At 55.6% G+C, this 23,473-nt stretch overlaps 1 protein-coding gene across 2 annotated transcripts; it reads left to right on the top strand.

Annotated features, from left to right (window-relative positions):
- The first annotated feature begins 2,738 nt into the window (after positions 1-2,738).
- MYL3 (myosin light chain 3) lies at positions 2,739-8,123 on the top strand. Of its 2 annotated transcripts, XM_063113917.1 has the most exons (7): positions 2,741-2,943; positions 5,175-5,202; positions 5,337-5,486; positions 6,260-6,433; positions 7,533-7,610; positions 7,725-7,767; positions 7,896-8,123. In XM_063113917.1, the coding sequence occupies exons 1-6, from the start codon at positions 2,809-2,811 to the stop codon at positions 7,751-7,753; spliced, it is 594 nt and encodes a 197-aa protein (XP_062969987.1). In that variant the 5' UTR covers positions 2,741-2,808; the 3' UTR covers positions 7,754-7,767; positions 7,896-8,123. The 2 variants fall into 2 exon arrangements, with proteins under 2 accessions (XP_062969988.1, XP_062969987.1); XM_063113918.1 differs by lacking the exon at positions 5,337-5,486 and having other exon boundaries at positions 2,739-2,943.
- Positions 8,124-23,473: the final 15,350 nt, after the last annotated feature.

Raw genomic sequence — 23,473 nt, 5'->3', positions numbered from 1 at the left:
CTTAGCTGGGGGGAAGGGGGGGGGGTAAGGTGCTTGCCCCCAAGAGAGATCTGGGACATGGCATGTGCAAGTCTGCTTCAGACTCAGACATCAGAGCTGGGGGAGCTAAAGAGGGTAGGATCCAGATCCCTGCCCTCCGACTGTCCAGTCCCTCAGACCCTGCCTGCAGGATCTGGCCTGCTAGGCTGTCATTATTGAAGGGCACGAAGCTCAGGCTGGGACCTGGGAGAGGATGGTGAGTGCCAAGCCTTGGTATGGCCTGTCCTTGCTGTCCACTGCTGCTGGCTCCTCCCCTGCCCCATTTCCATGTCCACCTGCCCACCCCCTGCCTGCCCACTGTCTTGCTCCTCGCCTCCAACAACCAATCCTGCTGGAAGTAGCGGTGGTGGACCCTGGAAGGGCTCGGCTGATCCCTGCAGAGTCCCTGCTGGGGGCTGGGCATTCATCATAGATTTGAGGGTGGTCCTGTGGTGAGCCCTGGGGCACCATTGCTCCTGGAGCCAGCAGGGGCAAGCCCAGAATTAGAACTCAGATAGTCAGAAGCCCGGCCTCAGCCTCTGTCTGAGTCCTGGTGAGGGAGTGAGAATGATTCTGTGCACCTGTCCCCCCTGTGGAACCTCGTCTGCCCTGCGTATGAGGGAAGGGAACAAGATCCCCTGCCACACACAGGAAGGTGGCACTGTCTGGCTGGCTGCAGGAGCCTGCCTAGGCCGATCACAGACCTGGAAGCCAAGGCCCAGGAGGCCCATGTCACTCACCTACCACTGTCTGAGCTGATGTTGGTGGTTTCCAAGGGATGGCAGCTGTGTGAGGATGAAAGAAATGGGGTGGGGAGTGTGGGTGGCCCTGTGCATGTCCTCTGCCCTGGGCCTTGGTTTCCCCCGTGGTGAGTGAAAGGGATTGGGCAGTGTCTTGTTGGTTGTGCCTGTGGGTGGCTGGAGCCCTGATGGGGCATCCAGAGGCAGTTGCCTGGGTCAGCAGGCCTGGGTGTTGGGGCCGCCCAGAGGCGACTGACTCTCTGTGTCCCCCTCCCCTCTGGCTTTCTCTTCATCTTGTGGTATTTCTGGCTCATCTCTGCTGACCCTCCCCCCACCCCTTTCTTTCTCAATAGTGTTGCCAAACATCTGGAAGAAAAGTGAAAAACTTGCCCCCCCTCCAGTCCCGGATGTTGTCCGATTTCCAGATGTGGGGTGCTCTGCCCTCCAGATGAGGGCAGGAATGTGTTTCAGCCAGGAGGGAGCCTGGCCCCAGCCCTGGACTGCTATCCCCTCGCCATGAGACTGAGTGACAGGATGAGAGGGACCTGGACCCAGCAGGAAGAAGGTGGGGGTGCCCCAGATAGAGGACCCTGTTCCGCAGCAGCCCTTCTTCACACTAGAGAAATCCCTCGGGGCTTGGGGTTGTGGGCACTGCCTCTGAAGTTTCTATCAAAGGCTCCAGGCACTTAAAAATAACTGGGAACACCTCCTTCCCACCCCCAGGCACAGACGCTGGGCAAGGAACAGAGTCCAATGTGCTTGCAAGATGTCCTCTCTCTTGGTGTCCTGTGCTGGAAGGGCCTCATGCCACCTCAGTCTTCCTACCTCCCCACATGGTGGCCTGGCCATGCTGCACCCTGTCACTGCCATCTGCTGAGGGCTGGGCACCAGGGGCAAGCCCTGCTTAGCACCCTGGGGTCCCTGCCAAAGGGGTCGGCAGCGGGAAACCTGGGGCCATGGGAACAGCACCAGAGAGCCTCCTGGAAGAGGGGGCTATACAAAGGCCTGGCAGGGAGCCAGGCTCTCAGCAGTGCAGGCAAAGGTGGGTCACTGGGGGCTGTAGAGAGGGGCAGCAGGAAGCCAGGGGGTAAAACCTGAGAAACAAGCCTCAGGGCCAGGCAGGGCTGTTGAACTGGCCTGAGGTGACTGCCCTCGAGGGAGTGGCACCCATTCTACTGCCACTAGGGGAGCTCCTGGATACTTTTGGACCCATAGCTGGGGCTACAGCTGCCTGCCATGACCAGACACTCACACAGACACATAGAAACACCCAGACGTAAACACACAGAGGCAGCACCCACAGACACACACATGCACATAAACACCCAGATACAGACTTGCAGAGACAATACACAGATACACGGACTGTTCCCCGCATAGACACAGACACGGCACACACGGACCCCCCCACACGAAGGCACCCAGACAACACACAGATGCACATAGACTGCCCGCCCAGACACACAAAGACACCCAGACACAAACACGTGGAGACAGCACGCACAGACACACTTATCAGCCTCCCCCCCAACCCCTGCTCTGATATACACAGACGCAGACACAGGAATTCGATGCACAGATGGGAAGTTCAACTGAAGAGGTACCTTAGGTAATCCCAGTCCTTCTGCCCCAGCACAACACACAGCACACACTCAGTCTGACTTTGTTCACCTGATCAATTTATTGACTTGCTGAGGGGCAACAGGGTCCCTGTGTGCCTGTGTGTGTGTGTGCATGTGAGTGTGCATGTGTGTGTTGAGCGTGGCTTCTGTCCACCTTCCCCCTCCCTCTCCCCAACAGGTGATTGGGAGGAATGGAGAGCCCTCCCCTCTCCCCCACCCATTCCTGAGCCTGAACAATGCCCTCCCCAGACCCCAAAATAGCCCCTGAGCTGAGCCAATGTCCTTTTATGGCCCTGTCCCTATTGTGCACTGCAGGGGTGGGGCTGGGGTCATGAGGTGTCCAGGCAGAATAAAGGCTGGGTGCTGGCGGCTCACCTACCCTGCTCTCTGCATCTTTTCTCCACGTCCCTCTCTGTGCCACAGCCCCCATGGCCCCCAAAAAGCCAGAGCCCAAGAAGGACGAAGCCAAGGCAGCTCCCAAGGCGGCTCCAGCTCCTGCACCTGCACCTGCACCTGAGCCTGAGCGTCCCAAGGAGGTTGAATTTGATGCCTCCAAGATCAAGGTGGGTGTGGGAACTGGGTTGTGACAGGAGGGCAGGGCAGGTGAGAGGACCCCAGAGTGGACCTACCCAGTGGCAGATCAATCTCCAGAAGAGAGCAATGAGCTGAAGCTGGAAGCTTCTATGAAGAGGTCAGACAAGCCCTGCTTGCTTCAGGCATCAGGAGGGCTGCAGCAGGAGGGAAGGTGGTCAGACTTCAGGCAGGACTTCCCTGGTGCTGCTGAGAGCCCAGTGCACTCTAAGGGTGGAGTCTGGACTGGGGTTTGAAGGGAATGTTTCTTTGGTAATTTTGGAAACTGACTCTCCCTGTCCCTTCTCCCTGGACTTCACTTCCTTAGGGAATCCTGGAGCCAGCTGTCCCTCCAACCCCTGCAGCCAGGCAGGGATCTTCTTTGTCTGTCTGGGGTGTTCTAAGTCCATCCTGGGTCCCCCAGGATGAATGAGGTGGGGAGTAAGACCCCTGCCCAGGCTGGGTCACATTCACACCTGCCGAGGTCACTGAGCCCCAGAGCTGGTAGAGCCCTCCTGGGCCTCAGCTTTTAAGTGGGGAAATTGAGGCAAAGGCTGGATAGGGATAATCCCAGAAGTCATTCAGGAAGCTGGACGCTGATCTATGACCAGTGGCCCTGGGAGCCCTTCCCTGGCTGGGAAGTCTTTCCCAGAGTCCAAACTTGGAAGACGAGCCGTGACTCCCACCTGTGGCATCCACATAGTGGCACGCACCCTGTGACCTGCCTGTTCCCTGCTCTTGGCTGGTTACTGGTCACTGCTGCTCAGGCTGCCTCCTGAGGGGACCTGTGGAGCCTTCTCCACCACCACAGGGCCAGCAAGACCTGTACCCCACCTGCACAGATCCCCCTCCTGTTCATGAGCCCTTCTCAGAGGCACCTGCCCATGTCCCTCAGTACATGGGTTCAAATCCCAGCTCTGCTCCATCTTAGTAGCCAAACTCCTGCGCTGCTCTGAGGCTTGGTTTCCTTAGCTGTGAAATGGGTTGATAAGCCCCCCTCGAAGGGCTGCTTGGAGCCATTCAGAGCAGATGCACCCCGGAGTTGGCTCCCCATCCCTGGACCACCCCTGGGCCTCAGGCTTGCATCCTGCAGGCCCTCTGGTGAGGCTCTGACCATGAGGGGCCTGTGGTGGCATTGTCCAGTCTCGCCGGGTCTGAGGTTGGCACAGACTCCCCTCTGAGAGGCAGGGATAATGAGGCCCTTCATGTCCCCTCTTCCCCCACAACCCAGCTGGCAGGTGCAGGGCAGGGAGCCTTTGCCAGAAGCTGGGGAAACCCAATCTCAGCGGGTTCCCTGTGAAGAGTGCTCTCAGGGGACCAGGAATGACAACTTGTTCTTCCCAACACTGGGTTGGGCCAGAATCCAGGAGAGACAACCATGGCAGGGTGGCAGGGACAGGGTGTCCCTCTGCACCATTGTGCACTGTGGAGGTTGATGGGACTCCGAAGGAGCAGCAGTGAGACAGGCATCAGTCGTGTCCCTCTCTCCCAAGCTCCTTTCCCTCCTGTGACCTTGACCTTGGGGCGAGTGACTGCGGTGATAAAAATAGACGTGGTATCTGGTGAGGAGGGGGACATCAGGTCTCAGAAGGCCTCCTGACCTCAGGGTGGCCCCAGTGCGGCCTCAGCAAACACTCAGACTCAGCTGCACTACCCTGGCTCCATGCTGTACTGGGTGCGGAGACTGCTTCGGGGCCCACAGACAGGGTGTGTGAGGCACAGGTGTGAGTGACCCAGGGCGCTCTGTGAGGGGTAGACCCATGCAGACACATGCACACATGTGTGAACACACATGGGCACACCACACACTCCCTCCCTACAAACATGCTGTCATGCTGACACAAGCCCTCCGGCCTGCACCCCCAAGGCTTCCCATTTCACTCATATCAACAGTCTGCTCACTGGGCCCCAGGCAAAGCCAGTCTGGTCTGGTCTTGTGACTTTAGACACATTTGTCTAGAACCAGGGCGTCAGGTAAGGCCCACCCTGGGGTGAGGACACCGAGCGCCTGGCCGTCCTCCTCCCCACTGCTCCAGCTGTGGCCCACCAGGCATCAGGGTCTGGGAACATGGAGACTCAGGCTGGACAGGTGGGGAGGGGTGGTGGAGGCTGGGGTGCTGGAATGGGGACAGGCTGGGACCTGGGCTGTCCATGGAGTGACCAGGAGGAGGCCTGTCCCCACTCTTGGAGCTGGGTACTCAAAGTCTTTGGGGTCTCTTTTCAGATTGAGTTCACACCAGAGCAGATTGCAGGTGAGCAGGGGTCTTGAGCCCAGGGGTTGTAGAGTTGGGCCAGGGGTCCCTGGGCTGAGGGTCCTGCCAGTGGTATGGGGGAGTGGGATGGGCTCACTCTGGAGTGTCCACAGCTCACTGCCCTCTCCTGGCAGAGTTCAAGGAAGCCTTCATGCTGTTTGACCGCACACCCAAGTGTGAGATGAAGATCACGTATGGACAGTGTGGGGATGTCCTGAGGGCACTGGGCCAGAACCCCACGCAGGCCGAGGTGCTCCGCGTCCTGGGGAGGCCAAAGCAGGAAGGTAGTTCTCCCTGCCTGAGAGCCCCCATTAGAGTCAGTCCCAGGGGAAACTGCTGGGGGGCTGCCATTAGCAGTGGCACAACATGAGAACCTCCCTGAGTACCCTTTCCTGACATCCTCTCATCCATATGAGGACAATGGAGCCGGTCATGGGGCCATGCTGACAAAGTGACAAGCAGTGATGGTTTGTTAGACCATCTGGCCCCATGCTGATTCACCAGGCTTCCTGGTTATCAGGGACTGACACTGGCTTCAGTGGCTGGTGTGCGGGCAGGGCAGGGTGCATTGGGTCTCGACTTCCAGTGTGTACCCTCTGCCCCTCCTTGCCTCCTCTGCATCTCTCTGTTGGTCAGCACCAGCTTCTTTCACCACCATGGCCAAAGAGGATCACCTGCTTTGCTGCTAGGAATTAGACCAAAGCCCTGTCCTTAGGTTCTAATGTCCCAGGAAAGGTGTCTGATTGGCCCAGCTGCTCCTGGCCAATCACAGGTGGTGGGAGGGTGAGGTCTATAAGATGACATGAGGGGAAGACAAGGGGTGCTGGACAGAGCCCACCATGGTGGTGCCTGGCAACAAACTTTGCTTGTGAATGGCAAAGGGCTATGTAAACAATGCACTTCTTGGTAGACTGTACAGTGCCTTGTGATGGTGGCATGCTTTGTAAATTGCTTTGAGAACTGTGTGAGAGGTAATGGTTCCTCACTGTAAGGCACAGGGGGAGGGTGTGCCCATGCCACCCTTCAGACCCTGGGACTTGAAGTCATCTCTCTGCAGAACTCAATACCAAGATGATGGACTTTGAAACGTTCCTGCCCATGCTCCAGCACATTTCCAAGAACAAGGACACAGGCACCTACGAGGACTTTGTGGAGGGGCTGCGGGTCTTCGACAAGGAGGGCAATGGCACCGTCATGGGTGCTGAGCTCCGCCACGTGCTGGCCACGCTGGGTAGGGCAGCCTCCTTCCCCTATCCTTACTCCTTCTTCTGGGACCATCCTAGGAGAAACCACTGTCACCCACCCACCAGGCCTGTGTCTCATCTGTGATATAGAGAGTGACACAGTCAAGATGCCTCAATGGCAGGTGACAGAAATGTTGTTTAGGTGGGGAATAAAGAAAGTGTGTTGGTGGAGCTCACGGAACTGAAGGGGGATGGAAACTGCTCTGGGGACAGGGCGGGGCAAGAAGGTGCATCTGGATCAACTCAGTCCTTGTGTTCATTGCTCCAAGGTTAAATTCCAGGGCCACTGCAATTAAGTGGCTGAGTAGGTCACGTGCCTGCCTCTTGGGCAAATTGGGCTAGGTACCCTGACCTCCATGGGGCCCTGTACCTCCCACTCACACCCCCACCATTAGGTGCCTGGCAGGTGAGCCCCTTTCTTCCTCCAAGTAACTTTCCTGCAGCAAACACTTGTTGAGTGCCTACTGTGCTCAGCCCTGTGCTTGTCTGTGTGTGTGTGTGTGTGTGTGTGTGTGTGTGTGTGTGTGTGTGTGTGTGTGTGTGTGTGTGTGTGTGTGTGTGTGTGTGCGCGTGCATGCAGCTAGGGGTGGGCTGCGGGGAAGCTGCTGTTGGCACTCCGGTGGGGGCACCAGCAGAGCACACAACAGCACAGAGGCAGGAAAGTGCCAGACTTGTCTGGGGAGCAGTGGGTGGTCTCCCTGTCCCCTCCATAATCATCTCCCAAGGTCCCCAGCTCCACCCCATTGGTCCTTCTAGCCCTCAAAGGGCTGCCCCAAGGGACTGCTTCCAGAGAGGTGGGGTCCTGGCTCCCTCCTGATGGAGGGAGCCCCTGCCAGCCTAGTGGGGACAGAGGACAGTACACACTGGTTACTTGAACACCGAGATGCCCAGGCTCAGAGGAGACCCTGTCCTTCTTGACTGTCACTGGTTTTCCTGGCCTCAGAAATGGGGGTGATAGCCAAGATCTTGTGAGCTATGCTGGTGGTGGGGTACTGGAGAGGGAGACCCACTATCCAGAAGAATTCGGTGTGTTCCACACCTGTTGCACCACCGGACAATGCTGACTCAGCCTCCCACTCCTGCCAGGTGAGAGGTTGACAGAAGACGAGGTAGAGAAATTGATGGCTGGGCAAGAGGACTCCAATGGCTGCATCAACTATGAAGGTGGGCGCAGCAGGGGCAGGGGGTCTTCTGGGGAGGGGCAGCATTGGGACCCAGGCTCCCACCCTCGGCTGCCCAGTGTGGAGCCCCTGCCACTCATGCTCCCCTTCTTTCCAGCATTCGTGAAGCACATCATGGCCAGCTGAGCCCCTCTCCCCAGGTGAGACCCCCAACTCCTTTCCAAACCTGCTCCTGCCTCTCCCCCATCTCTACCAACTCCAGTTCTCAGTTGACTTCCTGCTGCCTTGATCCACCTGTTCCTCTGTAACTGGCTGCCTTTGCTCTCAGGGAGCCCAGGGGAGGCCATGCTGGGGACATCTCATCTCCCACCCATGATGCTGACACTGGTGGCCTCTGGTGGAGTTGTGGGAAGAGGGGAGCGTATCAAGACTCCTGCACCACCCTCAGACCTCTCTGCGTGGTTGTCACCTCTGGCCCCTAATGGGCTGTGCTTACCTGTGACTGCATCTCTGTCCCTACACCATGGGCCTCATGAATAAATGGCTTCCTTCCTTCCTTTCCTTTTTTCCTACTTTCTTCGCCCTCCTTCCTCCCTCCCTCCCTCCCTCCCTTTCTTTCCCCCTTTCTTCCCTCCCTTCTTTTCTTCCCTCCTTTGTTCTCTTCCTTCTTTCCTCTCTGTAGCCTTGTGGTTAACTTCTGGAGTTTTGATGGGCCGTGGACCCTGGGGTGGGAGTGGGGCTGAGCTAGAGGAGGCTGGGGCCCCCTCCCTTGCCCTTGTGCCCCGCTCTTGCCTTTGGAGACAGCAGCCATGCTGTGACCCCTAATGCAGGGATGCTACTGGGAGCCCAAGAGCACTGTCTGAGTGGTCTCACTCCGTGTCCAGCAATCAGACAACTGTGGAGCATTGGCCCAGAGCAACCTGTGTCACAGGTGGAGAAGCTGAGGCCCAGCACAGGGGATGGCCTTGCCTGAGTCATATTGGGAATGGGTGGCAGGGCAGGAGCTCACTTTTTCCCCAGGTTGTCAGAGCTGAAGGAGACTTAGCCCCTGCCTTGACTCAGATGGGGAAACTGAAGCATTCTGCCTTCAGTGTGGCCCCAGGCCGGAGATAGAGGCCTTGCTGGAGCAGCATCTGAGGTTGGCCAGTGTGTTCCTCAGTCCTGGGCTCCTTGGCAGAAGACAGTGTGTAACCCCTGCCATGGTGGAAGGAGACACACACACCTTCTGCAAACCTTTGCCCCATCCCCACACCCTGCTCTGTGGCCAGAGCTCCTCCTATCAGGCCTTGGAGCCAAATGGGGATAGTGAGGGAAGGCTTCCTGGAGGAGGTGATCATACAGCCTTAATGGAGAGTTTTGGGAAAATAGAATAATTTAATCAGGCTCCCTCGCCATAGGTCTGGTTGGGGGTGGTGTGGCACTTTCTTTGTAAACAAGTTGTGTGTGGTTGGAGTTAGTGTGCATGGGCAGCACCACCACCTGGCTGGCATTGACTGCCTCAGGCGTCTGCCCCCCACGTGGCCATGCTCTCGACCCTACAGCTCCAAGGACCTTTTTTGGCCGGTTACATAGCTCATAGACCTGAGTGTGAGGGGTCTGGTGAACCAGCCTGGTGTGTGAGGGGTTTGCGACCCAGTCTGGACAACGGGCTTGAGGGGTCTGTGAGCTCCAGACCCAGCCCTAGCTCGACAATTGGCGCAGTTGACAGGATTATGGGCAGGTAAAAGAGCTCGACAGGGAGGAAGAGCAAAGCTCTGCAGAGAGGCTTGGGATCCCTAGAGATAGTGAGTGTGGGGGAGATCAAGGGCTCAGGGTAAGGAGTGGGCCACACAGGGCAGGGAATAGTCCATAGGCCAGTGGGCCCAGGAGGTCAGGGTGGCCCCATCTGGGTGCATCTCCGTGGCCTTGTGGATGCAATGTGTCTGCTTGTGACAGGGGACATGCGAGCGTGAGAGTCTGCACAGCGTGGACTACCTGAGGGGTGCTAGGTGGTGCAGGGAGTGGACGGGTGAGTGTGACAGTGTGGGGGTGTGCCAGCGGAGTGCAGACAGCGCATATGAGAGATGTGAGTGTGACACAGGAATCTGTCGTGACTTCCTTCTGTTCTCTCAGCACTTACTGAGCGCCTACTGTATGCCAGGCTCTGTTCTAGGTGCTGGGAATGCTGCAGTGGAGAAAGCAGTAGAAGCCTCTGCCCTTGTGTAGCTCACACAAACCAGACAATTCACCAGACTATAAAGTGTCCAACAGTGATGAAGGAGGAGCCGAAGCAGGGAAGGGCTGTGGTGTGCGTGCACGTGTGCGTCTTTGTGAGAGTGCTGAGAGGTGGTCGACATTAAATAATGAGGTCAGAGATTATGTGAGATGGTAATAGTTAAGAAAAAACTTAAAGGAGAGGAGGTAATATTCAGAATATATAAAGAATTCCTATAACCCAATAATAACAAAAACCCCAAACCTGCTTAAAAAACGGGCAAAGGACCTGAATAGACATTTCTCTAAGGAACATACACAAAAGGGCCAATAAAGCACATGAAAAAATGTTCAACATTGCTAATCACTAGGGAAATGCACCCCAAAACTACAGTGAGATAGCACCTCATTCCTGTTAGGATGGCTGTTATAAACAACAGCAGCAACAGAAGAAACAAGCATTGGTGAAAATGTGGAGAAACCGGAGCCTTGCACATTGTTGGTGGGAATGTAAATGGTGCAGTCATTGTGGAATACAGTATGGTGGCTCCTCAGACAACTGAAAATAGAACTACCACACGAGGGCCGAGCCCGTGGCGCACTCGGGAGAGTGTGGCGCTGGGAGCGCAGCGACGCTCCCGCCGCAGGTTCGGATCCTATATAGGAATGGCTGGTGCACTCACTGGCTGAGTGCCGGTCATGAAAAAGACAAAAAAAAAAAAAAAAAAAAAAGAACTACCACACGACCCAGAGATCCTGCTTCTGGGTATATACCCCAAACAACTGAAAGCAGAGTCTTGAACAGATATTTGCACACCCATGTTCAGAGCAGCATTAGTCACAATAGACAAAAAGTTGAAAGTGTCCATTGATGGATGAATGGATAAGCAAAGTGTGAGGTATACACACAATGGAATACTACCCAGCCTTTAAAAAAAGGAAGGAAATTCTGACACATGCTGCAACATAGATGAACCTTGAGGACTTTGCGCTAGATGAAATAAGCCAGTCACAAAAAGACAGATATTGTAGGATTCCACTTATATGAGGCTCCTAGAAGAGTCAAATTCATAGAGACAGAAAGTGGAATGATGGGTGCCAGGGACTGGGGGGACAGAGAAATGGGGAGTTATTGTTAAAGGAAAAGGAAAAAAAAAAAAGAGAGGAGAGATGGAGTGTCTTTGACTGGGCTTCCCCAGTAGCAGACCCTGAGACAAGGACCTGAGTACCCTGAGTACAAGGACTACCTGCAAGTAGTGCCCCTGGGAGGTGACCCCAGGTAGCATGGCAGAGGAGTGGGGAAGGGGGCGCGAAAAGCAGAAAGCCCCTCAGGGGTACATGAGGAGCTGGTGACACTGTGGACAATGGGGGCTCAGCCCTGCTGGGAACCTCGAGGAGATGGTAGAGTTGTCCCACTGAGGGATGAAGAAACCAAACTATCCACCAACTCCCATCTGCCACTGGCCAGGGCAGGGCCCCAGAGGCAGGCCGGGTCACTCCTGTGGGGCCTGTCAGCATCTGCTCCGGGGAGACGTCCTGGCCCTGCGATAGAGCAGTGAGTGCAATGAGAGGTGACAGGACCTGAGGCAGAGAGGTGATGGAGGGCCCATGGAGCTGTTTGACCAGCGCCACTCTGGCTGCCATGTGGAGAACTGTGGGGACATGGGCAGAAGCAGAGAGATCATTAGGAGGGTCCAGGAGAGCGAGACCGCTTGGCCCAGGGCACTGGCAGTGGGGATGGTCAGAAGTGCTCAGATCTCAGCTGTTTTGAAAACACTTCAGTAACATCTCGGGTAGATTTTGAAGCTTTCTGGTTCCTTTCCTTACCCAAGCTCAGTCCACTCCAGCACCAGATCCAGTTCAGGGGAAGCAGCCATGATCTGCCCTTTCATGGTTTACCACTGAAGCACTTGGAGGTGCATTGTCTGTCAGCTGGTGGGGCAGGAAATGGAGTGCCCTGGGCTCACTGTGGTGGTCTCAGCCAACAGGGGCATTTCCACGTGCACGTGTGATCTTGCTGGAACTCTGGCCAGCCTCACTGGCCAGTTTGTGGCTGAGGACCCTGCAGATGAGAGCAGGTAGAGCAGGTCCTCCCTTTGGCCCCAATCAGGCTCCACACCCAGACTCCTTCTGGACAGGGCACCTCCTGACATGGCTGATGACACCCTCCAGGGCAGCCCCCAGCTCCTGCCTGCCCTGTCCACCTCACTCCTGGACCCCAAGCCCAGAATCTGCTGAGCTCCCCTTCAAAAGTCTCCAGGGGCTGCACGGGACAGGGTGGTCCCAGCATTTTCTTTCTGGCGATGCCCACCCTGGTCTGGAGTCCTGAACAGGGGTTGCATCTGTTCTCAGTCATCTCCAGGCATGAAGTGGCCCTGCCTCCAAGTTCACATGTGTCTTGGTCCCCAGGGGCACACGTGTTCCACTCTCTCAAGAATGTCTGCCCCTCCTCGTTTCCAGGGCTGCCCTGCAGTACTCCCAGCCCTCCTCCAAACATACACTCCTTCCTGCAGGCTCCCTTAGTTTCTGGGTCTTACCAGCCTGCTCATCTTGTCTTGGTGTGGAAGGGAGTATCCTGCACAGCTCCTGACACTCTGCAGCCCCCACCCCTCCAGTCTTCTTGTGTGGACTGCGAGGGGGCCGGTTGGGGGTGGCTGGTGGGGGCAGGGCTGCACTGCTGTGTCTGATAAGCCCTGGCTGGGGCAGTTTGGTCCCACTTGTTGAGGCTTAGTTCCACTTAGAATGTGTCTCTGTCCCAGCCATGGCCATGTTGCCACTCTGGGGCCATTTATACCTGTTATACGGGTATGTGGCTGTACTGACCACCTGTGGGTTGTTGCTCCTAGGCTTGGGTGCAAGTATCAGAGTGGACAGGTTGAAGGCACCTAGCAGGTGGTGTGCCTTCTTCTTACTCAGCATCTTCCCACCTGCCCGGGCTGGGTGGAATGCACGTGTATTTCTGTGTGTTCCTGTATGTATATGTGTGCATATGTCCACAAGTGTGCATGTGTGCCTGTGTCTTTGAGTGTGAGCTTGTGCTTGTATGTGTCCATGTCTGTGAGTGTGTAGGTGCCTCTTTGCATTTACCTGTGTATGTGAGTGTGTAGGTGCCTATGTGTATATATCTGTGTATGTGTGTGCCCATTTGCCTGTGCATGTGTACATGTGTGTTTACTGCTGAGTGTGTGCATGAGTATGTGTGCCTGTGTCTGTTTGCATGCATATCTGAGTGTGTACATCCTGGGGGGGGGGGGCTCTGCTGAGTCAGCGCCGGTGCTGCGGGCGGCACTGCCAGCCAGGCTGTGGCCTCCCCACAGTTACGTAAACACTGGTCCCAGCCCCCCTCAAGCAGGGTGGTCCAGCCTGTGGCCCCGCAGCTGGTAGAAAGAGATGGGAGGGGGTATGGGGTTTGCCCTTCTGCCAGTTTGGTCCCCTCCATGCCTCAAGTGACAAGTCATGTGCCCCATAAGGCTGGGGTCTGTTCTGGGGTCTCTCTATGTCTCACTTCCCTCATCTGGCCTGAGACCTGATCTTTGAGTTCTCTCTAAGGTGGAAAGGAGTAGCTGCCTCTTCAGTCCTGGTCCAGCCTGCACCAGAGGGTCAGTGGGATAGGCCAAGGGAAGGGTTCAACCTCAGGACCCCAGACAGGGCCAGGCAGTCCCCCTGAAACTACAGAACCTCGCTGAGAAGGTCCAGTGACGTTGTGGGGAAAAGATATTCCAGTGAACCCTTGGAACTCACTCCTTTAGGGCAGAAGTTTGGAATCTGGAACTTGAGCCCAAAGGACAGAGAATTATGGGAGCTGAGCCTGCGATGGGCCTAGAACAAATTGTCCCCGTGCTGCTCTGATGTCCCTGCATGGCTGCCATGGCTCTTGACAGCCTGCCATACCTTACATCCTCTCTTACAGACACCATCCCCAGGGATTCTGGGGTCACCACTGGACACATATTAGATGGACTGAAGTGGGGGGCCAGGAAGGCCAGAAATTCAGGCTGAGGTAGAATGAAGTCAGGCATTGGACAAAAATTGTATGAGGCCACAAGAAGGAAAGAAATCTCAGTGCAGGTATGAGAAATTGAACAATAGGGCTCAAAGCACCCAGTGGCTGAGAGGCTGACAAAAAGCTGGTGAAGGCCTTAAGAGAGATCAGGGGGTGTAGTAAAAGGGTCCAGACAAAGGAATGTATGAAATTGGGAGAGTTGCATAAAGGGGTGCTTGGGGTGCCAGGCTGGGGAGCTCTGTTGTTGGTCCCGAGGCTTTGGTGAGGGCTGTGGGGAGGGGGCAAGGGTGGTCCTGTCTCAGAATATGGCCAGCCCCACTAGACAGTGCTGACCCTGTCACCTCAGAGAACAGTAGGAAAATCCAAACCTTGAACCTGGTGACCCAGCACAGAAGTGGTTCCCTGGGGTTCTCCCAAGTTCCTTCCAACCAGGCCCAGTCCTGCCCTTGCCCAAGTTTGGGGGTTATTTGTTCCCTGCCCTCCTGAAACCACACAATCTTGGTTTGCTGACAGAGCACAGATGGAATGTGGGTCGTGTGTGAGTGTGTGCACACGAGGCTCCCCCAGGCCTGGCCCCCAGCAGGCCCCCTCTGATCTCAGCAGCCAGAGCCCAGGGCTTCTTGGACAAAGACGGGCTCAGAAGGCCAGGGCTGGGAAGGGCCCCTGCCTGCTGCCTCCTCTCCAGCCTAGCCGAGGACGCCCGAAGTTCCACCGTTTTCTTTCAATCCTTTGTCCCCTTCTCTGGTCTGTGGGTTTGGGTACCTCACATATCCACTGAGGCCTTGATGAGAATGGGTAAGACTTTCTGGAGGCCTGCTGGGGGTGGGATGGGGCAGCTGGAAAACTCTGGGACTCCAGAGATAGGGGAGATGGTGCCTCTCTGGGAAAGTTCAGGTCTTGGCCAATTCCCTGATTTCTATGCTTTGGTCCAGCTGAACACGAGGACTCCCTTTCCTCACCACTCCTGTGCCCTGGGTCCAGAAGCCTCTGTCTTCCCTCCCCTCAGCACCTCTGCCATCTCACCCTGTTCCTGGTCTCTAGCCCTCCTGCCATGGTAGCCTGGGAAACCATTTAAAGCCTCTCTGGAATGACCTCCCCATCTTCTGAGCTGACTGGGGGAGGGATGCTTCAGGCTACCTGTCCCGAGAGGTGTGCAAGCAGAGGGCAACCAATTCCAGACAGGAAGCCTGAGGAAGGGGTTCTTGCCCTGGTGGAGACTGGAAGCACTTGGGCATCCCCAAGTGCCAGGGCCAGAGCGATCATAATACCCAAGAATGTTTTCATGAGAGGAAAATACATCCCGTGTTGTGTGTTTTCCATGAAACTCAATTTGTGCATCTTTGAGGCCTGTCTTTCTTCCAAGATCACGTCCTGCCTACTTTTTCTTTGCCTTGAGAATATCCTTTTGTTTACAGAACAGTGTGATAGTAGCTGGTAGCTATTGTTTTGTCTTTACTTGGCAAAATAAGACCTTACAAGTCAGTTTTTAAGTTTTGAGAATATTTCACAGTTTGTCACAGTCAACAAAGCCTCTGGATAGAGACCCATGAATGAGGCAGATCCTTTCCAGGCCAAAGGCTCATTTGAATCAATCTGTCCATCCGTCCATCCACCCATCCATTGTGTGATTATCAGACTGTGCTCCACCTGTGATGACTAGCAGAGGCCTGGCCCTGCCAGTTGGAATGAAGTGGGGAGTGGGGACTTGGCAGGGGCAGTGCTGTTGAGCTCCTGGGACAAGCAGTGCTGGTGAGGTTGAGGTCAGTAGGGACTGAGGGGGGCGGGGCAGATAGGAGAAGATGCCTCAATTCCTTTTGTTGGAGATTCTGAATCACCAAATGCCTGAATGCCCCTACCTGTTTCCACCTCTGGGGTCTGCAGCTGGAGATGGGAAAGACCATGTCAATGACCTTTCATCCCTAGCTGCAGTGCACAGGGTGGGATGGTGGCTGCTGTGGTAGGAAGGCAAAGGCTGAATGGTTTCCAGCCCAGGAAAAGGAGGAAGGTGCTCAGGGCTGAGGGACAGGAGGGGAAGCTGGGTTTCTCAGTGCAGGTCCCAACCTGGGTGCACGGGCCCTGGGATGGGAACCTTTAAGAAGATGACATGGCCAGATCCCACAGGTTTAGGCTGAGACAGCTCCTTTCCTGGGGAAGGGGCCTACTCTGAGGGCCAGCTGTTGGCTGTTCCTTCTCACAGGAGCTCAGGCTCTGTGTAGCCCATCCCCCAGAGGGTGCCTTCCTCATAGTGATGGGGTCCCTGGGTTAGTTCTAAGGGGGTAGAGCTGGAGGTGTCAGCAGGCCCTGGGCCCCAGGCTTGCTGTGGACTCTGAGAACCCTCCAGGGCCACATCACACAGTGACCCTTACCCTGATGGGCACCTGAGGATGTTGTCTTCAAGCCCCATGTCCCGGTCGACATGCCCAGCCATAGGGTCAGTGGGAGCAAGATGGTCTCAGAGGGTCAAGAGTGACCTCCAGACTCAGTTCCCAGAACCCCCAGGTTGGCTTTCCTATCTGGGCTCCTGCCTCAGTTTCCTCTGGGCTGTCCTCCACCTCCAGCTTCTGAGCAGAGCCCAGGTCAGCCCCACTTAACTTGTCAGTGCACAACGATTGCACAGCTATTGCACTCCCAGCCCTTTGCCAGGTGCCAGGACACTCCAGAGGACCAATGAGGAAAACACCTTGGCTGGAGCTTGTTCTGGGCTTGGCCAAGCTCCCAGGTCTTCTGTCTGTGGGCCTTGGTCTGTGCTTCTAGACCTATCTAGCTGCCCCCAAGTGAGTGAGGAGAGACCCCCAATTCTGTTCATCTGAAGTGGGTACAGTGCCCACCAGCCCCAGATTCTGACCTAAAAGTTGGACAGGAAAGGGCCTCAATACATGGGCCAACTTCTTTTCCAGGGTAAGTAGAACCAAGGTGCTGCTTGCTTGAATGTCTCTGGCAACTGGGATCTCACCCCCTGTGAAGGTAGCTCAGCACCAGCCACTCTCTGATGTGGGATAGAAATCTGTGCAGGGCCTCCCTAGTTCTCTCAATGGTTTCTCCCCCTGAGTGGCCCGTTGGGTCCACTAGGCTGATTATAGCCCTGCTATTTTCCAGGTTGAGTTCTTGGTCCAGGATGGGCCTTGACCTCTGTAAGGCCACTGACTCAGTAGGGGCTCAGTTTGCTAGGGCCCTGAGCAGGGTAGGTACCCTGAGAATTGTCCTAGCACCTGCTCCAGGAGCGGGGAGGCAAGGGCTGGCTTAGCGCTATAGAGGGGCCCCAGAGGTCACCTGTGTGGAAAGTAGACAGGGTGGAGAGGGCAGTGAATAGAAGAAGGCAGTATTATGGGAGGGGGCCTGGGGGCATATAGGGGAGGATAAGTTCAGGTGTAGACTGTTGGGTCGCCCTGGGGCTCTGCCCTATCTATCTCTGTGCCTCAGTTTCCCTCCTGTGCTGGGCTGGAGGTGTTGGAGACTCTGGTGTTCTGAGCCCTGGAGAGGCCCATTTTGGACTCTGAGCTTTGGGCTGGGGGTGGTTGGGGGAGGCGACAGCTGCTTTGAAATGTGGAGAATAATAAAGCGAGGAATGTCTGAACTCAGGGGAAAAAATAACCCCCGCCTGCCGGGCCTCCCACCCAGCCGGGCGTAATGAATTAAGTACAGGGAGGCACGTTTCATGTGGGGGTGTGGGTTGGGGGAAGCAAGAAGGCCCCTAATGAGAAACAGCATCCCAAGTGGGGCTGCTGGGAGCTGGGGGTTCTGGGCCATCTGACCTGACCCCTGGAGGAGCCCTTACTCCCCAGGGGCTTCCTCTTAATCTTCCCTTAGTCTGCACAAGTGAGAGGGTGGGGTGCTGTCCCAACCTGTGTAGACATCTGACCTTGGGCTGCACCCTGGTACTGACACTGACCCCAAAAGGCCAAAAAGGAGAGAAGGTGTGGCTGACTCTGAGTGACCATCTCCTCATTCTCACACTTCCACAAGCATTTATTGAGCACCGACTGGGTGCCTCCTCAGTGCGGGCTCATGGAGCCAACACTGCTCCCTGCTGGATGGATCGAACCTTCAGCCTTGCCCATCAGCCTCTCAGGAGCAAGCCCTGAGGCCCCAGACCACCTCCTACTTCCTGCCTCCACAGCCATCACCTTCCTCTGGCCAGTTCTTCACAAACCCCTCTGCCCCATGTGGGGTCACCCTCCCTTCCACCCATATGTACCTCCCAACCCCCAATCTCCCTGGGGCTTGGACATCCGTGGCTCCTGTCCTTCCAGTTCACCAGTCTGGGAGGATTTGACTTTTCCATGGCTTTACAGTACAGCTCTCCCCACTTTCCCTCTCTCTCCTGACAAGGCTCACACTCAGATCTTCACTCATGCTGTTCTCTCTCCCTATTTGCCAGATTGACCCCATTCATCTACCCCCCAAGACTGCTTTGTAAAAGACCACCCTTTTCCAGAGCAGCCCAGGGAACGGTGGGCAAGTGAGTAATTGAGCTGTTAGCAAAAGGGCAACTTCTCAGCAAGGGAGCTGGAGAGGGGTGGAGGCACGTAGGGCTGCTCCTTGCTCCTCAAGAATTCTCACCTCCCAGCCTCTGCCAGCTTGGGGTAAGGCTTCCACTTTATTTTTTAGAAGTCTGGCATGAGACTTGGAGCTCCTTGAAATATTCTCCCCCACTGTCTCATCTTTCCCCACCCACTTTAATTAAAACCATTGTTTTTCAAGCACATGTTAATTAAAAAGCAAACATGTTTTGCTAAGTAATTTGGAGGCTCTGGTTATGCAAACCATAGCCATTCCAGTTAAAAAAAAAAAAAAATCCTTTACCCAGTTTGCTCCAGTGTCTTGGGAGCTATGGACCCCTGTGGCTACTGTGGATACACATCCCTTTACAGTTTACATGCCCCACCGTGGCCTGTCCAGGGCAGAGTGTCCTCTCTATCTCACAGGTAAGGACATGGAGGACCTGAGCTCCTAGCAAGCTCAGCACTGCCAACCCTCTGCAATTCCTGTGCTTTGGGCCCCAGGGACAACAGCTGGTGAGGAAGGGTGACAGACTCATGTGCCCCATCCTGTAGGCAGGGTCATTATCTCAGAGCCATAGCCCAGCTGTGGGGTGAAGGGAGGAGGATGGGGGCACGTAAGGCATGACAACCCTGCAAGCCTAGGCAGAAAGGCTGGTTGGTACTGGACTGGATGGCCAGGGCTGCCTCCCTGAGGTCTCCAGTGCAGCTGGGTTACATCTACCCAAAGCTGGAACAGTAGGTCCCTGAGGTGAGTGTCCAAGGTGAGGACTGGCCTGATGGATTGCATTGCAGGGGTCCCTGGATGCTCAGAGGCATCGGCCCCAGCCCAGCTCCCCACCTGGTGCCTAGCGACCAATGCCCACTACAGTGCCCATATCCCTACCTTGGCTTCTAGCCCTGGGAGTCCTGGGGCTTCTGAGGCTCTTCACATCCAGGCAGTACCCTCAGGGCCCACTGCAAGGAGCTGGGGCCCCTAAGGCGCAGGGCCCAGTGACCTCTAGCCCCTCTAGTCCCCTGTCTCTGGCAGAGGTTAGAGACATCTCACCAAGAGGCCTTTCCAAGCCTTGCCACCACCTTGCAACCTGCCCATTGGCTTTGCCAACTCGGATTCCGAGAATAAGAGAGCTTCCTTTGTGGGTGTGGGTCTGTATCCAGGCGTGTGTCCGTGTCTCCCCGTGTGGTCTGTGTGTGTCCTTGTTAGCCAAGAACTTGGTTTGAAGAAGTTTCTTCCTCCCTCCTGAAGGGGGAGAGTGCCTGGGGGCCTTGGGGGTGGGGGTGGCGTGGCGTGGGCAGTGTCCGGGAAGAGTATGTGTGGGTGTCGGTGGAGGTGGGCGGTGTGGGACACCTGGGCTGGCCCAGAGCTCCTGCACCCTCACGGGGACACAGGCCCAGGACCGAGGAAAGAGTGTCGGCCTCGTGCACCCGGCCGGTCCTCCCCGTCCTCTGCCGTTGGCCTTCTTTTCTATAAAACGAGTATGTTCTGGGAGGTGTGCAACTTATCGCACGCACCGTGTTTCCCTCGTGGGACACACACAGCCTCGCAAGCCACGACACACGGTGACACCCAGCGACACACGCCGGCGGCTGGCTCCCAGGGCTCAGCCTCACTCGGCGACGCGCCAGTGACACACACTCCCTCCTCTCCCACCCGCACCCACATCCCGGGAGGAGCGGCTGCGCCACCGCGCTCCCCTGGCCGGGCCCTCGGCGCGGCGCTTGTGTTCTGCTCCCTTCACAGCCGCGTGGAAACCGCAGCGGGGCGGGCCGGGATGAGCTCACGCCGCCGCCCGCCCGGCCGCCCAGCCTAACTCGCTCCAGATGCCGCGGCCCCCGCCGGCACCCAGCGCGGCCGGGCCAGGGGCGGCGCAGCCCTCGCGCGCCCCCTGCCGGCGGGGCTTCGGCGGGCCTCCTGGAGCCGGGGCTGCCCGCCCGGAAGGGGAGGGCCGGGTGGTGTCCGCAAGCTTTCTCCTGGGCCCCGCTCTCTGCCTGAGTTCTATGCCCGTGGGGGCAGCCGGGGAGGGCTCATGCACGACCCTTCCCTGGTCAGCTCAGCCTCCACGTGCTGTGTGGCCGTCGCCTCCCGGGGCCCGCGCCCGCGAGCAGGTATCGCAGCTCAAGCCTCCAGCCCCAGGGCCCTGGCCAGGCCCCGCCCACTACTGTTCCTCTCGGAACAAACAGCCCAGTTTCTACTGGGAAAGCAGCGGGGGCCTGACCACCGCCTGTTTTTAATAAGGAACTGGTATTTCCCCGAAATCGCCGGCCGTGTCTGACCTCATGGGGATGACGGCTGGCCGTGGGCCAGGGGGCGGGAGCCGGCTCCGGTGTGAGTCCCGGACGCCTGGCCTTGCGGAGAGGACGGGCGGGGAGGAGGGACTCTGGTTTCTAGTCCCATCTCAGCTGCTGGCCCATCCCCAAATCTGTCCATCCGTTTGTCTGATGCGTTGCGCACCCTGGGCCGGCACCCGCCAACCCCCTGCACCTCAACCCTGCCCTGGGTCCTAGATTCAAGTTCCTCTTTACTCCTGCCTCGTGTGATCCCGGCAGTCTACTAACCTCTCATTTCCTCCTCAGAAGGATGGGACTGTTGTGGGGATTAGAGAGGGAACCAGTGTGGGAGAGTAGATGGATCCCAGGAGCATTTCCAGAGGGCAGGAGGAGGGGGCTCTCCTGGGTTACTGGGCTTCCTGGGGCAGGGGCAGTGTCGGCGAGGTAGAGGAGGGGCTTGGGGAATTGTTGGGCTGGGGGCAGATAGTATCAGCACAGGTGTTCCTGCAGAATGACAGTGCTCAGCACAGGGGGCTGTGGGCAGCTGGAGGCTGGGCAACGTGTCAGGGAATGCTTTCCAGAGCAGGGGCACTAGTCAGGTGGAGAGATGGGGAAGAATGGAGGAGAGTGGAACCAGGCAGTCTCGTCCAAGGTATCTTGGGTATGGAGGGGGACTCTGCCCGAGGAACTGCGGGGAGTGAGGGGCCCTGGGGGATGGTCTGGAAGTCCCATCTGTAACAGAGGGTCAAAGACTGAGAGAGCCAAAGGGGGATACAGGGTCCAGTGGGAGGAATAGAGGCCAGGAGCCACAGAAGGGGCAGGGAGACAGGGAAAGGAGATGCAGCAGGCGGGGAGGCCGGCAGCAGGGTGTGTCTGGTGGCTGGAAGATTTTGTTTGCTCTGGTGCTTGCACCTTCCAGATGCCTAGGGCCCCTCCCCAAAATAACAGCAATAATGTGACTGATACTTATTGAGCACTTAGTGTGTTCCAGGCAATTTTCTAAGCTCTTATAGGTATTAACATGTTCTATCTTCACTACAGTTCTATTCATTCATTCATTCATTCACTCATTCATTCAACAGATGTTTATGGAAGAGGAAGACAGCTAATATATGTGTGAATAAAATATATAGTATATCAGATTGTGAGAAGTGCTACAGAGAAAAGTAGAAGAGGATAATGGGGTTTGGGAGGGCAGGGTGAGGGGACACAGTTTTTTAGGATGTCCTGGGAAGGAGGTAACATTTCGATATAAACCAAATCTGGTCTGCCGCCTCTTAGCCCATGAGCTGAGAATAGTTTTTACGGAAGAACATTTGCAATTAATTTCATGGTAGGGCACGTTAACTTTGATGTTATCCCCCTAAAAGAATTTTATTTTTCTCTTTAGTAGACCTGTATTACCAAAAAACAAAACAAAACAAAATAAAAACTCAGTTGTAGTTTTGAATTTCATCTATAAAGTATTTTTGAAATTTGTTTTCTCTTGTTATATAAACCCCTACATAATATTTCAAGTTTGTCTCTTGGCCCATGCCTTGGGGTTATGGTAACTGCAAGGTGGAGCCTTGAAGAGGTGATTAGATCGCAGGAACTTGCCTAGTGAATGGATTAAAAATTGTGGTCATAGGCATGGTTCTAAGGGCTTTGAAAGGAGAGTGCATGAGGAGCTATCTCTCTGCTCTGCCATTTTCTGCCATGTGAGTTCCCTGCATTGCTGTAAAGCCACCACCAAAGAAGACTCACCAGATGTGTTCCCTGGACTTTGGACTTCCTCGTCTCTGAAACTGTAAGCAATAAATTTCATTTTCTTACAAAGTACCCAGTTCCATGTATTTTGTTATAAGCAACAGAAATGGACTAATACAGTCCACAAAGCCTAAAGTATTTTCTATCTGGCCCTTTACAGAGAAAGTTTGCTGACTCTGGTAATAGACCCAGGAGGCGAGGAAATGAGCTGTGTGGATATCTGGAGCCAGAGGGAAGAGCCAGTGAGGAACATCAAGGAGGCCACTGTGGCTGGAGCCCTGCAAGCAAGGAGGGCACGTGGTAAGAAAGGGTCAGAGGAACCTGGCCACATGGCACAGGATCTTGTGCCAATTCCTGGGTATCTTTTAACATGTGTGTGGCTATCATTAATGGAACATCTTTCTTCTGTTATATTTTCTAATTTGTTATTGGTGCTGGGTCGAAAGTTATTGATTCTGTGTGCTGATCTTTTCCCTCAGCCTCTTAGTTTATTTTCTTATGGTTTTCCTAACTTTTCAGTTGGTTCATTTGGATTTGTTTTACAAGATGATTACATCTTTGGCAAATGATGCATTTTGCATAACTGTGCATAACTGTACATAACTCAGTTTCTTCCTTTCTTTCCCTCTTTCCACTTCCCTCCCCTCCGTCGCCTGCCTTGTCTCCTTTTCCTTCCCTCTCCTTTTTCTTCATCTCCCTCTCCTTTCCTTCCTCCATCCTTCCCCACACCTCCCTTTCTGGTTCTGTTCCCTCCCCTCTCCTCCTTCCTCTTTCCTCCCCTCCCTTCATAAATCGAGAGGTTAAGTTTTCACAAGAGCCTGAACGAGAGGTGTCTCCATCATGTACCTTTGCTGGCCTCCCCGGGGTAGGGGGCAGAGGCTTGTCCCCTGACTCGGCCTCCACATGGGTGGTGTGGGGACTGGAAGGGCCATACATAGACTCCAATAAGGGAAAGTGGAATGACTGCCTGTGTTGATCAGAAGATGTTCTGTTGCGAGAAACAGAACACGGATGTCAAGTGGCTCCAAGAGTAAAGGAGAGTGGTGCATAGTTGTCCCTGGACAGTCCAGTGGTCGGGCAGTTTTAATGGGTGGACCCAGGCTGTCTATTTTACTCCTCTGTGCTCTGCCATCCTTAGGACCGATGATGTCAAAGGCTGACTCCTGTGAGCTTGCAGAGGGTCTGAACCACCCC

The sequence above is a fragment of the Cynocephalus volans genome, chromosome 11 (assembly GCF_027409185.1).
Source record: "Cynocephalus volans isolate mCynVol1 chromosome 11, mCynVol1.pri, whole genome shotgun sequence".
Taxonomy (NCBI): domain Eukaryota; kingdom Metazoa; phylum Chordata; class Mammalia; order Dermoptera; family Cynocephalidae; genus Cynocephalus; species Cynocephalus volans.
This window is presented reverse-complemented; position numbering and strand designations above follow the sequence as displayed.

Excerpts from the sequence above, each read along its gene's own strand:
- MYL3 (XM_063113917.1), top strand. The coding sequence starts at position 2,809 with ATGGCCCCCAAAAAGCCAGAGCCCAAGAAGGACGAAGCCAAGGCAGCT. Across the intron at positions 2,944-5,174 it reads TTGATGCCTCCAAGATCAAG|ATTGAGTTCACACCAGAGCA; the intron begins GTGGGTGTGGGA and ends GTCTCTTTTCAG. Across the intron at positions 7,611-7,724 it reads TGGCTGCATCAACTATGAAG|CATTCGTGAAGCACATCATG; the intron begins GTGGGCGCAGCA and ends CCTTCTTTCCAG.